This window comes from Equus quagga, chromosome 8, assembly GCF_021613505.1.
Source record: "Equus quagga isolate Etosha38 chromosome 8, UCLA_HA_Equagga_1.0, whole genome shotgun sequence".
NCBI lineage: Eukaryota > Metazoa > Chordata > Mammalia > Perissodactyla > Equidae > Equus > Equus quagga.
The window spans coordinates 28,907,903-28,920,695 of NC_060274.1; the positions used below are offsets into that span (position 1 = coordinate 28,907,903).

Below are 12,793 nucleotides of genomic sequence, written 5' to 3' on the forward strand. Positions count from 1 at the left end.
GCTCCAGGGACAGCTCCCTGCAAAACCTCCAACCCCTTCTCTACCCTGTCTCTTAAAACTACTCATTCTTTCTTCTTTACTCAGGGCTTACCAATGGGCGACTACTTTACATATTTGGTTTAATGCTTAATACTCTCTTTGAAGTATTATCCTCTCCACTTAACAAACAAGGAAACTGAAGCTGAAAAAGGTTTGGTATCATAATCAAGGTCACAAAGCCAAAGAGGAATTCAAATGCTGGTCTGTCTAAACTTTAATTGAATTCTCTTTCCACAAAACCACAGACTCCACGGCACTCTCTTACAGCATATATTGTATGGTGTTATCATTATTCATTCAAATATCTCTCTCTCCCACGACAGGAATGTTCCTCCAAGACAGGGAGGGTGAGTCCATCCTGACATCCTCGGCAACACTCACCAGTGTCTATTATACAATGATCTCAAAGTGTTACTGAATATGGACAATACTCTTATTCAGTTTATGGTTTCCCAGCATCATTTTCCACTGATGAGCATCCTTCTACCAAGCCTCTAAGAAGCCACTTTTACTGTGGCGTTAAAGCATAAGGGCTTGGATCAGACTGCTTGGATGTGAATCCCACCTCCCCCCAACTTACAAGCTGAGAAATCTTGAACAAATAAGTTAACCGAAGCTTTGGTTAACCAACCTGTAAAAGAGGGCGGACAGTAATCACGGTAGCTACCTCACAGGATGATAAGGATTAAATGAGATAATATATAAGCAATCCAACTATTTTTTGATCCTCATTTTTTCCACATGCCACCCTAAATTTTCTTTGGCTCAGCCCAGTAAAGCCTTTTTCACTACAAATTCCTTACAGTCTTGCAATAAATGAACTAGCCAAAAAGGTTCATGGTTTAAAAAGCACTCAGGCTACCGACTTGATTTTTAGGACCAAGTGTTCGGAGCCAGTTGGGACTCAAAAAAAGTCTACTCTTAGAGACTTGACTACACAAGAGTGCCCCCTCTGTACGCTATACTTGATTTGCTTACCATATTTTCACACCCTACGAGAAAGTGTGACACTCCCTACCTTACTAACAGCTAACAATACCAACCAATGCACACAGACAACCAACCTGTGTGAGGGGTAGGCTATTTCCCCAGCAAGGAATTTTCCTGGAACCACCTTTTTCTGGTCTCAGGCGTGGCCCATTCTCCCCAGACCTCAAGATCCCTTGCATCCAGAACCTGAACCATGACAACTGACACGGAGCATGTCTTTCCTTCTCTTACACTTAGCAACCTTTACTCCAAAAAGTGAGGATTTCAAATTGTTATGCTGTTTTAAGGCTCTTTAGGCTAAAGTGCATAATGTCCCAATTCTCAGAATTCCCCCTTCCAACTTTAAAGACGTTATGAAAAAGTTCAGTTTTGGAGAAAACAAATTTTGAAGAAATAGTCTCCCAAAACAAGAGCAAATACAAAGGCTATAGCCAAAGTCTCAGACGGCAAAGAAAAAAAAAGAAAGAAAAACCTCAAAATGTCCAGCTGGTTAAAGCGAATCAAAAAGTAGAAAAATCAAACTACCACAAAGAACAAAATAATTTCTAGCCAAGCAGGATCTACCATTGACAAAGAGAGCAAGCGTACATCACAAAGCATTGAATACATTCACCACGAATTTAAAAGTTACTCGGTAGGCAGATACTGAGATTGATAAATTGCTCCAGATTCTGCACTTTCCTAGTCAGTATATGCTGATATAAAGCAGTTCCTTTTTTTTTTTTTTTTCCTTTTTGGCCAGGCTAAAAATAAAAAGGGTGATAGATGAGTGACCGAATGAGCCTCAAAGTTAAACAGGGGGGGTGTCGAGTCAGAAAGCCAGGAGTCCGAGGGACAATGCCAGGCTCGGGCTGTCACTCCGGGTGGATGAGACGGGAGGCGGTGGGCGCCCCGGGCGGGCGGCATTGTCCCCAGACGGGACCCCGCGAGGCCCGCTCGGCGGCCGCGGACGGCGCCCCCCGCAGCCCCCTCCCCGCCGCCCGAGCCCGCCCCTCCGGCCGCCCGCTGACCCCCTCGCCGGCCCCCGCGCGCCCTCCCGGACCGACGCCCCCCCAGCGCGGCGCCAGGGGAGGCGGCGCAGGAAGGGGCGGCGGCGGCGGGCTCCGGAGCCCGGCCCCATCCCGGTGCGGGGACCGCCGGCCGGAGGATGGCAGGTGCCGGGGAAGGCACCGTCCGCGCCGGGCCCGCGCCTCCATCCCACCCGCCGGCTCCTCCCTGGTCCTGCCGCATCCTCGGGATGCCGGCCGAAGCCGGCGACCGCACGCGGCTCTTACCGCAGGGCGCGCGCCACGCGCGGGGAGGCGGCCCGAGGGCGCGCGAGCCACGCCGGAGCCCGGGAGCCACGCCGAGCGGCCGCGAGCTCTCCTGCGGGGCCCACGCCCGGCCCCTCTCCGGCCCGAGTTTGCGCCGGAGCCGCAGTCTCCGCGCGGCGGGCGGGCGGGCGGCCGCGGGGGGCGGGGCCCGGGGGCGCGGCCTGACTAATTGGCAGCCGTGCGCCCAATGGGCGGCGGCCGCTCCGGGCTGAGCTTAGACTGACTTTCCGCCTGGCCTATAGCCGCTGGGAGGCGGGCCCAGGGGCGGTCTTTATCGCCGCTCTTTGACAAACCCGAGCCCGAGCCAAGGTCGGTTGGTTTGCACCGCCGACCGAATGGCCCAATCACCGCAGGGAACGGGGCGTCGGAGCCCAGATTGGCGTCCGCTCCGCCTATGGGGCAGCCCTGGGGGCGGGAGGCCCTGCCCCGGATGTGGGCGCGGCCGGAGGGGAACCGGGGGGCTCTGCTCGGCCGTTCGGAGAGGCGGGACCGGGCGCGTCTTGGGGATCATGTGACGGCCTCTGGGTTTGATGGGGGAGAAGCGCGGAGGAGGCCGAGGCCCCGGACCGGCGGATGCCCTGATCGCCGCGCCCGCCGCTCCCCGGCCGGCGGCGCTGCAGGTGAGTCGGGCCCGGCGCCCCCGAGCGCCCCGCGCAGCCGCGCACGGTCGGCCCGGGGCGCACGGCTGCTCCCGGCCCCGCTCCTGTGCGCACGGGGGGCCGGGCCGTGCCCGCCTCGCGTCCTGGGCCCGCGGCGCCGGAGGGCGAAGGGGAGGACCGCTCGGGGACGTCCTGAAGTTGTAGGGACGAGCAGGCCCGCGAGCTGGGGACGCTGCCCGCGGGATGCCGGTCCTTCGAAGGATGCCCAGTTGGCCGAGCCGGTGCGGAGGCGCCTTGGGAAGGTGGCTGGCTCTCTAGAGGGGCTCGGTGCTGCGGGTGAGGAGACTGCACGCTCAGGTCCTGGCGGGAGCGGGAGAGGGGACATGGGGGTGGCCTGGGGAGCCCCAGGGACAGGTGCACGAGCCCGCACACGGCCGGTGCCGGGACGCTGGCGCTGGGGGGCAGGACCCTTAGATTTCCACCTGGGGACACCGCAGAAGGTTGTGATGGATGGGCGAGGAAGCGTATGAACTAATGTCTATCTGTCATCCAGGTACCAGAAATAACCACCTCGAATGGCAAACGTTTTAGCTGAGCAGATTTCTGCTTTGCAGTCTGCAAACCCCTCCCTTGAGGGGGAAGGAAGAGTAGCAGTAGGAGACGAATACGATTGCTTCAGTTAGTCGAGGTTTATTAAGAAATTGATAAAATTGGGGTCGTCTGTCATCATTGTAGCCTGTCATCCGCAGTCTTTCAAGTGTCATTTCGATACCAGAAGAGTGCTTCCTGGTGGAGAGCATTCTAGAACAGGCGCATACAGACAGTGTTGCGTCCCACGTGATAAAACTTGTAACCACAGACTGTGTTCTTTGCACCCTTTCCACCTGCAGTCCTAAAGTGCCTGTGTTAAGTGCAGCTGCCTTTCCTATGACCAGTTGCTACTCAGTCCCCTGTGAGAAAAAATGAAGCTTGACATCCAACGGCTGGTGGCAAAGTTATGTATAAGCGAATGTATTATTGTAAACTTTATTTAAAGGTTCACCAGAATGACCAGATTGGAGATGGGGATTGAGCAAACTTAATTTATATGAGGAAATCCATCCGTAGTGATTAATCAGCACAAACCCCTCACTTCTTCCAAAGTCAGTCCTACATCCCGCTATGGCGGCTTCTGGCCCACAAAGGAGACCAGCGCAGGAAACGCCTTCCTGGGAGCAAAAGCATTTGCTTTTCCGGCTGCGGTAGGAAGCACCTGCCAGCTAGGTAACCCATTGCGTGTGCAAGCAGATAGGAATAAGGGGAAAGACCGGAGTTAGAAGACTCCTCCATCACTCTTGCTGTAGAAGAGGTATTTACTCTTGCACCATGATAGCCACCCACTGTGGAAAGTAGTAGAGACGTTACCAGAGAACATCAAGGTTAGTTCTAAAATATGATTAAACATGCTAGTCTGGGCCATTTGATTCATGCAGCCAGTTTCTGTACCACGTCCTTAATCTTACCTTCCTGCGTTTTTGCTCTGCCATCCCTGCTTTTGTCATCATCCACATCACCTGATCTTCTTTCTCCTGCTCTCAAGTGTCCTCTCTCCTCTCCAGTCTGTCGTTCTGCAGTGGCTTATTTCCCTCAGTTTATAATCATACTTAGATTCCTCCTTCACTGAAAATTTCTTCTTGACCCTTTCTCAGTCCCATTGTATAGGTTATCTTTCGTCTTCTCCAGATGTTTCAAGGGAATAAAATGTTGTCAGCTGTTTAGATTTATTATCGTCTATTAACTCCTCATCCAACTCCATGCAGTCTGGCTTCCACTTTCCCATTCTGCTTACCCTTTTTCAAATGGTCACAAGGTTGATACAAAAAACTTGGATGAGTATAGCACATACTGTAAACTTATTGTGAAGATTAAATAAATGCTTATACCTGAGTATAATTAATGCACTCCGAATCAAAATCCTAAGGTTTTTTTTTTTAAGATTTTTAAAATTTTTCCTTTTTCTCCCAAAAGTGCCCCAGTACATGGTTGTGTATTTTTAGTTGTGGGCCCTTCTAGTTGTGGCATGTGGGACACTGCCTCAGCGTGGCCTGATGAGCAGTGCCGTGTCGGCACCCAGGATCGGAACCGCGAAACCCTGGGCCTCGGAAGCCGAGCACGGGAACCTAACCACTTGGCCCCGGGGCTGGCCCCCAAATTCCACGTTTTCAAGAATTAGAGATTTTAGGGGCCAGCCTGGTGGTGCAGCGGTTAAGTGCGCATGTTCTGCTTTGGTGGCCCAGGATCCTGGGTGCGGACATGGCACTGCTTGGCAAGCCATGCTATGGTAGGCATCCCACATGTAAAGTAGAGGAAGATGGGTACAGATGTTAGCTCAGGGCCAGTCTTCCTCAGCAAAAAGAGGAGGATTGGCAGCAGATGTTAGCTCAGGGCTAATCTTCCTCAAAAAAAAAAAAGTGATTTTAGCATTGAAAAAATGAAAGGGGAAAATAGTGGAAAATATTATGGAAAAGAAAACAGTGGGTAGGTACTAGGCCTTGCAGATATGAGAACATATCCAGTAATAGTCATATAGTACTAATGCAAAACAGAAATATAGATCAGTAAGACAGAATAGGGATATAAGAACCCAATTATTGACTAATTTGGCATCTAATAATGACAAAACATCAAAAGTTTATTAAGTGGTCTTGATTATTGGATACCAAGCAGTAAAAAAATCAAGATGTATACCACAAACCAAAAAAAATGAGTATTACTAAAAAGAAAAAATCTTAGACTAAGAAAACAGGTATTCATTAGAATTTTTATGAGAAAATTTAAAACTAAAAGACCCATAGATTAAACTATGTGAAAATCTAGTGTTATCAGTGTGTTCTGTATCATTTAGCCCAATGATATCTTTACAAACTTAATTATACTTAATTTTGTTTTTAGATTCACACCTGAGCTAACATCTGTTGCCAATCTCCTTTTTTTCTTCTTCTTTTCCCCAAAGCCCCCCAGTATATAGTTGTATATTCTAGTTGTAGGTCCTTCTGGTTGTGCTGTGTGGGATGCCGTCTCAGCATGGCTTGATGAGCAGTGTTAGGTCTGCGCCCAGGATCTGAACCAGCAGAACTGTGGGCCACCAAAGCACAGCGAGGGAATGTAACCACTCAGCCACAGGGCAAGCCCCTACTTAATGTCTTAGCCATTTTTACTAACCATTCCCTCTTTATTGAAACTCTCCTCTCTTGGCTTAATACCACCTCCTCCTTTTTCACCACTTTGAATTTGAATGCTTTTTCTCAGTACTCCTTGAAATTGAATGAAAATTTATAGATGTGCAAATGTTCAGAAGAGGTCAAGAACATCTCTGAGGTGCAGGAATAAAGTCACGAGTGCCTGGACCTGAATTATGGCAATGAGGAGGAACCTTGTTCTTAGCCATTCCGAATAGAGCTAGACCCAGAGGATATACTAACAGTTTTACTTGTTTTGTCATGGGCTGTAAGGAATGATGGATATAACGTTGTCAAAGATGGCTACACATTTAAAGGTTTTGACAGAATGGTAGAATGTTTTCAAAATTAGGAAATCTGTGAGTGGGAAAGAGCCAGCTTTGTTCACCAGGAATGGAAGTGATAATTTTTTTTTCTGGTATCAAAATAATCTTGACTTTTTTTCCTTCTCTTAGGGTCTATTTCCCTTTTTTCGACTCTGCAGCAGCCTCTCTAAACTGTTTAAATGAGAATGTCCTTGGCTCAGAGAGTCCTGCTCACCTGGCTTTTCACATTGCTCTTCTTGATCATGCTGGTGTTGAAGCTGGATGAGAAGGCGCCCTGGAACTGGTTCCTCATATTTATCCCAGTCTGGATATTTGACACGATACTGCTTGTCATGCTGATTGTGAAGATGGCTGGGCGATGTAAGTCTGGCTTTGACCCTCGACATGGATCACACAATATTAAAAAAAAAGCCTGGTACCTCATTGCGATGTTACTGAAATTAGCCTTCTGCCTCGCACTCTGTGCTAAACTGGAGCAGTTTACTACCATGAACCTTTCCTATGTCTTCATTCCTCTCTGGGCCTTACTGGCTGGGGCCTTGATAGAGCTTGGCTATAATGTCTTTTTTGTGAGAGACTGACTTCTAAGGACATTGTCGCATTTTATTGCTGTTCAACAAGCTATCGTTAAAGTGTTCCAAATCTTTGCAAGCTTGAAGAATACCAGAGAATTAAGAAAAATACCAAATGGAGTTTTATACTGCTGCCGTAACACAGTCTCAGTCAATCATGGACTTCTAGTCAACCCAAAGCTTAATTATTCAATATTTGAGTTATTAGTATCTTTGTTATCCCTATATAAATAAAGTTTGTTTCAGATCTTATTTTTCTACTTGACTCTTGAATAATCTGTTGTAAATAATGTGGCCAATATTTAAAGTAAGTACGAAGCCTTTAATCTACATGTTTGGGTAGAAATTTGACATATCGTGGTCCCATTATGAGCAAAGTAAATGATCATTTGTGCTTCTAAATTATGAAGGAAAAAACCTAGTTACTGAAATATTTAGGGGTGCCACTTCACGTTTACATCCAGAAAGAATCTGAGAGTTTGACAGATTTTTATCTAGGCTGAGTTCATTGTTGCTTCTGTCTCCTGTTTGTGACAAATGAACTAGAAGTGGCATCTTAAAACAGAGCAGAAGTTTGCCTCTTCCTAAAGTGAGGGGAACCCTACATCCTGGTGAGGTCAGGACAGGCCCAGTTCATGCCCGTTGTCCTAGGGTCTCAGGCAGTTAATGTCCCTTTCACTCCTGGCAGCGTCCTGGCTTGAGAAATTACAGATCACCCTACGAAGGTACTTGCCCACTTCCAGTGAAGCACAGATGGTGCGACGTAGGAGAATCCCAAGGAGACTTAGGTGTCTCACAACCCGAAAACAGAGTGACCGTCCTCGCCCTATATGGCTCCAACAGCTTTGGGAGGAACACAAAGTGGTATTTGTTTGTTTTAAAAATATCTAACAAACAAGAAAGAGATTCCTGGCTGCTAACACTCGAGAGGATTGCTGGAGTATAGCATTTCGGTCTAGTTCTCCATTGTAAAGGTAAATACGATAAAGTTTCAGCCGCACCACCACCAGTTAATCCAGCGTTTACTCCTTGTTTGAAACTGCAGAGCTAGGGTAAATAAATAAAAATTGGTCAATTACAAATGTTTTCCTGTCTTTTAATTGGTATATATTAGTATTTTGGGTATCTAAAAATAGGATTGAGAAGGACAGTTACCATGGGGAACATAATGTCCCAGACTTAATCAGATATTCTTAATTTGATTGAGACTATGTGGTCTCTGGAATCTGTCATTAAATAGATTCAAAGTAAAGGAAAGCTTTCATCTCTATGGGGAACCAGGCGGGAGGATTTTGTGGTTCGGGAATGCAAGTATTATCTAAGTATAATCTCTCACAGGGAAAAGGAAAAGGGACGGCACCACATGCGAACTATCCGCTAGGCTAGGAGTCAGGAGAATTTTTCGGTAAAAGGCTATACAGCAAATATTTTAAGCTGTGTGGGCCATATGGTTTCTGTCACAACTACTCAGCTCACTTTGTGTGGCTAGAAAACAGCCATAGGTGAGGGCAATGTTCCAATAAAACTATTTATGGACTATGAAATTTAGATTTCATATAATTTCCACATACCACAAAATGTCATTCTTTTGATTTTTGTTTCAACCATTTAAAACTATTAAAAACCATTCTTGCTTCACAGGCCACACAACAAACAGGCCGCAGTCTCCATATGCCCCGTGGGCGGTAGTTTGCTGACCCCTGAGCTAGGCCATAAAATGCGCAAGAGCAGAATTTCTGTGGGAGATTGCTAAGAGGAGAGGTGGGACAGGTCTCCAAGGAAAGGAGAGAGAAATTGGGTAAGAACTCTATGTAAAAGGCCACAGTAAGCAACCTGTTTCTACGTGAGGATCAATCAGTTGTAATAGTATCTGAAAGTTTCCCAGAAAGTAGAATTCTGACTCAATTTGGGGTCCTGCCACGCTAAGTAAACAACTTGAAACAGCACACTAAGTTATTAGCCTGTGCCTCCCCAGCTCTGCCACTAATTCAGATGTGGGGTTTTTCCATCACACCACCAAAGAATTCACTCAGTTCTGACACTCATTACCTGGAGATAGCACCAGATCCCACAGGTCGAGTTCAGTCCCGGAAGACTGCCCCCAGCTCAACTTCAGACACCAACTGAAGAGCCAGACGATCACCTGTGCTTCTGACCAACCGGCTATAGATGGGAGGTCCCCGCAGCCCCGTCTTGGGTGTGATTAATTTGCTAGAGCAGCTCACAGAACACAGAAACATTTTACTTACTAGATTACAGGTTCATTATAAAAGGACGGAACCCAGGAACATCCAGATGGAAGAAATGCCCAGGGCAAGGTATGGGGAAGGGGTGCGGAGCTTCCACGCTCTCTGGGCACACCGCTCTTCCCCCGTCCCTTTGGTCCTCACCCTGGAAGCTCTAGGAACCGTGTCCTTTGGGATCTTATGGAGGCTTGATTACTTAGGCATGATTAACTAAATCACTGGCCACGGGTGATTGAACTCAGTCCCCAGCCCCTCTCCTCTGGGGACGGGTGGGGAGGTGCTGAAAGCACCAACCCTTTAATCACGTGGTTGCCTCCTCTGGTTACCTAGGAGCTTTCCAAAAGTCATCTCATTAACATAGACCCTAAAGATAGCTTTATCACACTTATCACTTAGGAAATTCCAAGGGTGTTAAGTTCCTGTGCCAGGAACAGGTCGAAGACCAGGTATGTATTTCTTATTATAAATCACAGTATCACAGCCTCAGTAGTTGGGATACATTTAAAACATTAAGTAATGAAGGACAGAAAAGACAGAAATCGTGCTCACAGCTGGAAAAAGCAAAACTAATGGAACAATGCATAAACAATGAGTGTGGCAGTAATGTACCTTCCTAGGTTTGTTTTTAGTTATAGGATACTTCCTTTATAATACAGAGATGTTTACTAATGGTGCTTACAAAAAGAACTAATACACTCTGTCTTAAGAAAAAAACTTAAAACATGAACAGTTCTTAGTGAAGCCACTATTTTCCAGGTCAGCATGAACAAGAAGTAACTTAATCTGGTCTGAGCAAAGGATTTATCAAAAACTCTGAATAAAAGCAACTTGTGAACAAAATAACTTTTATAAGACTTGCAAATGTGAAAAGTAGAAAATAGAAATTCAAAGGATCCACAACTTCATCAGCAACATTTCATGAACATGGAGGCCTGATACGGCAGCACCATCCATCCACCACATGAAACAGGAACACAAATCCACCACCAGAAAGCTTTCAAGCACCAAGAAAAATAGTTGCACAGAGCTTCAAGAAGTAGAGATCCATCCTTGGGCTAAAGCTTACTGTAATTTTAAAAGTTATCAACCTTATATATTTGGTCATCTGGTTTCCACTTTTTGTGTGTGTGTGTGTAAGATTAGCCTTGAGCTAACATCCACTGCCAATCCTCCTCTTTTTTTGTTGGGGAAGACTGGCCCTGAGCTAACATCTGTGCCCATCTTCCTCTACTGTACATGTGGGATACCTGCCACAGCATAGCTTGATGAACGGTGCTAGGTCCACGCCCAGGATCTGAACCAGTGAATTCTGGGCTGCTAAAACGAGTGCGTGAACTTAACCGCTATGCCACTGGGCCGACCCCTCCACTTTGCTTTTTGACAGTGCCACAAATAAGTAAAGAAACTGATGTTAACTAATGAACAGAAGTGATGGCCAAAAAAGGAGAGGAAACCATAGAACCATTTTCCTATTGGGGCAGGCATTTTACTATGCACCTGCATCACCATGAAAAGTGTAGTTATTTCTCTTTATTGAGATGAAAATTATCAGTCTTTTAAGCATTAAGAAACAAGCCACAAACCACTAAAGGAGTTTCCTTTAATCTTAACTGTCATGTTTGCACATAAACATCACTCTTCAATTATCAGTGTCCTTATAACTCATGACATAGATAGTGAAGGTACACAGAATCACAGAATCTCAGACCCAGGAGAAAACAAGGAACAAAAAAACTCATAGTGATGGAGAGACTAAAGCTCAGATAAATGAAATGAAATGAGGGCTTGGTCTTTGATAAATGGAGAAGTTTAACTCCAAATGCTATTTCTACAAACAGCTTTTATATCAAAGAAAAAATAAAAATAGAAAGCATCAGTGGAAGCTACCAGTTATCAAAGGCTAAATAAAGTCAGCACTGGGTTAAAGCTTTTTTGAAGGATCTCTCTTGCACTTTAAGGTTTCTCTCATTTGGCTTGCCCTGTCTTCAAGTCAGCCAAACACACGTAGTCATCCTGGTAATCTCGGACCACAAAGCAAGTTTACATCCACTCTCATCTATACACTATAAACACAAATTTCTAATTCGCTTCTATCAGGAAAAGGCTGTCTGTGACAAGACGTGATTTTGAATTGCCAGCCTTGGGCAAAATAGTGAACCAGGAGGAAGTTTGTTTTTGATGTCCACCTTCTCCACCATACCTCCCCTTGGCCGCTGGAGGACACTTCTTCCTCATCCCAGATGCCTATCCTCTGCCCCAAATTAGACAGAGGAACACAGGAGAGAGAGGAAGATGGGAAGTGCTCAGGGTGACCCAGCACAGAGCTCTTCTAACTATTCTTTTTGCTGTTAATTCCAGGATCAGAAGCTAAAATTTGTGGTGTCTACGATAAACCAAGTAATGTGCTAAGTGAGCATTTGGCATGTTCTGCCATTTAATTTTCACCACTAATTAACAGAATAAGTATTACTGCCCATTTTACAGATGAGAAATAGATTAGGTGAAGCAATTTCTCACCGTTATACAAGTATATTATCCCCCTTAATGACCCACAGCTGTGCTGCCACAAGTGCTCTCAGCATAACCCACTGGAGTGGCTTTCCAGAAGGATGTCTGAAAATGTGCCTTCCTTGTCCCACTCCTGCAACAAAATGGATGTAGACTAAAAAACTAGTGCGTTATCATCTTGCTTCAATATTTTCAACTTTTGAATGTTTGTTTATAATATGAATAGGGAAAACCACACAAGCTTAAGCTGAATGCCTCTCTGATAACCAGATAACCACTTCATCTTGCTACGTAAGACTTAGAAATAGTTAAATTCTGCTTCAGACTATGGGATATTTAAGGTCCTTCTTATAGACTTGCCATTTTAATCATTTGAAAAACAGTTAAAATTTAACCTTAATCTGTAATAATTTTCAGTGTATCTCTAGTGGAAGGAAAAAAAGTTGGGCAAGTTTTACAGGTTTAATTAGCTTCACAATACGTAGCTCTCCACATTGCCCAATGGGCCTAAATATCTAATAGGCAGCTTCTTAAACTTTATCCATAGGCCGCAGTAAGTACAAAATAGAAACTCGGTCTCTTGATAGTGCCTGCTGATCTCATTTCCTCCACTTTTCTTTCTGTTGCAACTTTAGAATTACATTATGAATTAAAGTCAAAGATAGACTTTTATTATAGAAACTTACATAATTTGTTTTTCCCGCCCCCAATAAAGCTTCAACTTTTCTTCCTTCAAATATTTATTGAATACCAAGTGTACTATAAATTAGGTGTTAGGAATACAAAGGGATAAAGAAAATTCATGGGGCTGGCCCCGTGGCCAAGTGGTTAAGTCCACGCGCTCCGCTGCGGGTGGCCCAGTGTTTCGTTGGTTCGAATCCTGGGTGCCGACATGGCACTGCTCACATACCACGCTGAGGCAGCGTCCAACATGCCACAACTAGAAGGACCCACAATGAAGAATACACAACTATGTACCGGA

General features: G+C 45.8%; 2 protein-coding genes across 2 annotated transcripts in view; one reads left to right on the forward strand and one right to left on the reverse strand.

The window, feature by feature from the left end:
* The window catches only part of PHTF2 (putative homeodomain transcription factor 2), a 118,892-nt gene extending 116,469 nt beyond the window's left edge, over positions 1-2,423 (reverse strand). The window contains exon 1 of the mRNA XM_046669569.1: positions 2,304-2,423. The gene's annotated coding sequence lies outside the window, so the exon portion shown is untranslated. The remainder of the gene's footprint in view (positions 1-2,303) is intronic.
* Positions 2,424-6,670: 4,247 nt separating this feature from the next.
* On the forward strand, positions 6,671-7,066 carry TMEM60 (transmembrane protein 60). Its single transcript, XM_046668909.1, has one exon. It carries the CDS (start codon positions 6,671-6,673, stop codon positions 7,064-7,066), a length of 396 nt encoding a protein of 131 aa, XP_046524865.1.
* The last annotated feature ends 5,727 nt before the right edge of the window (positions 7,067-12,793 follow it).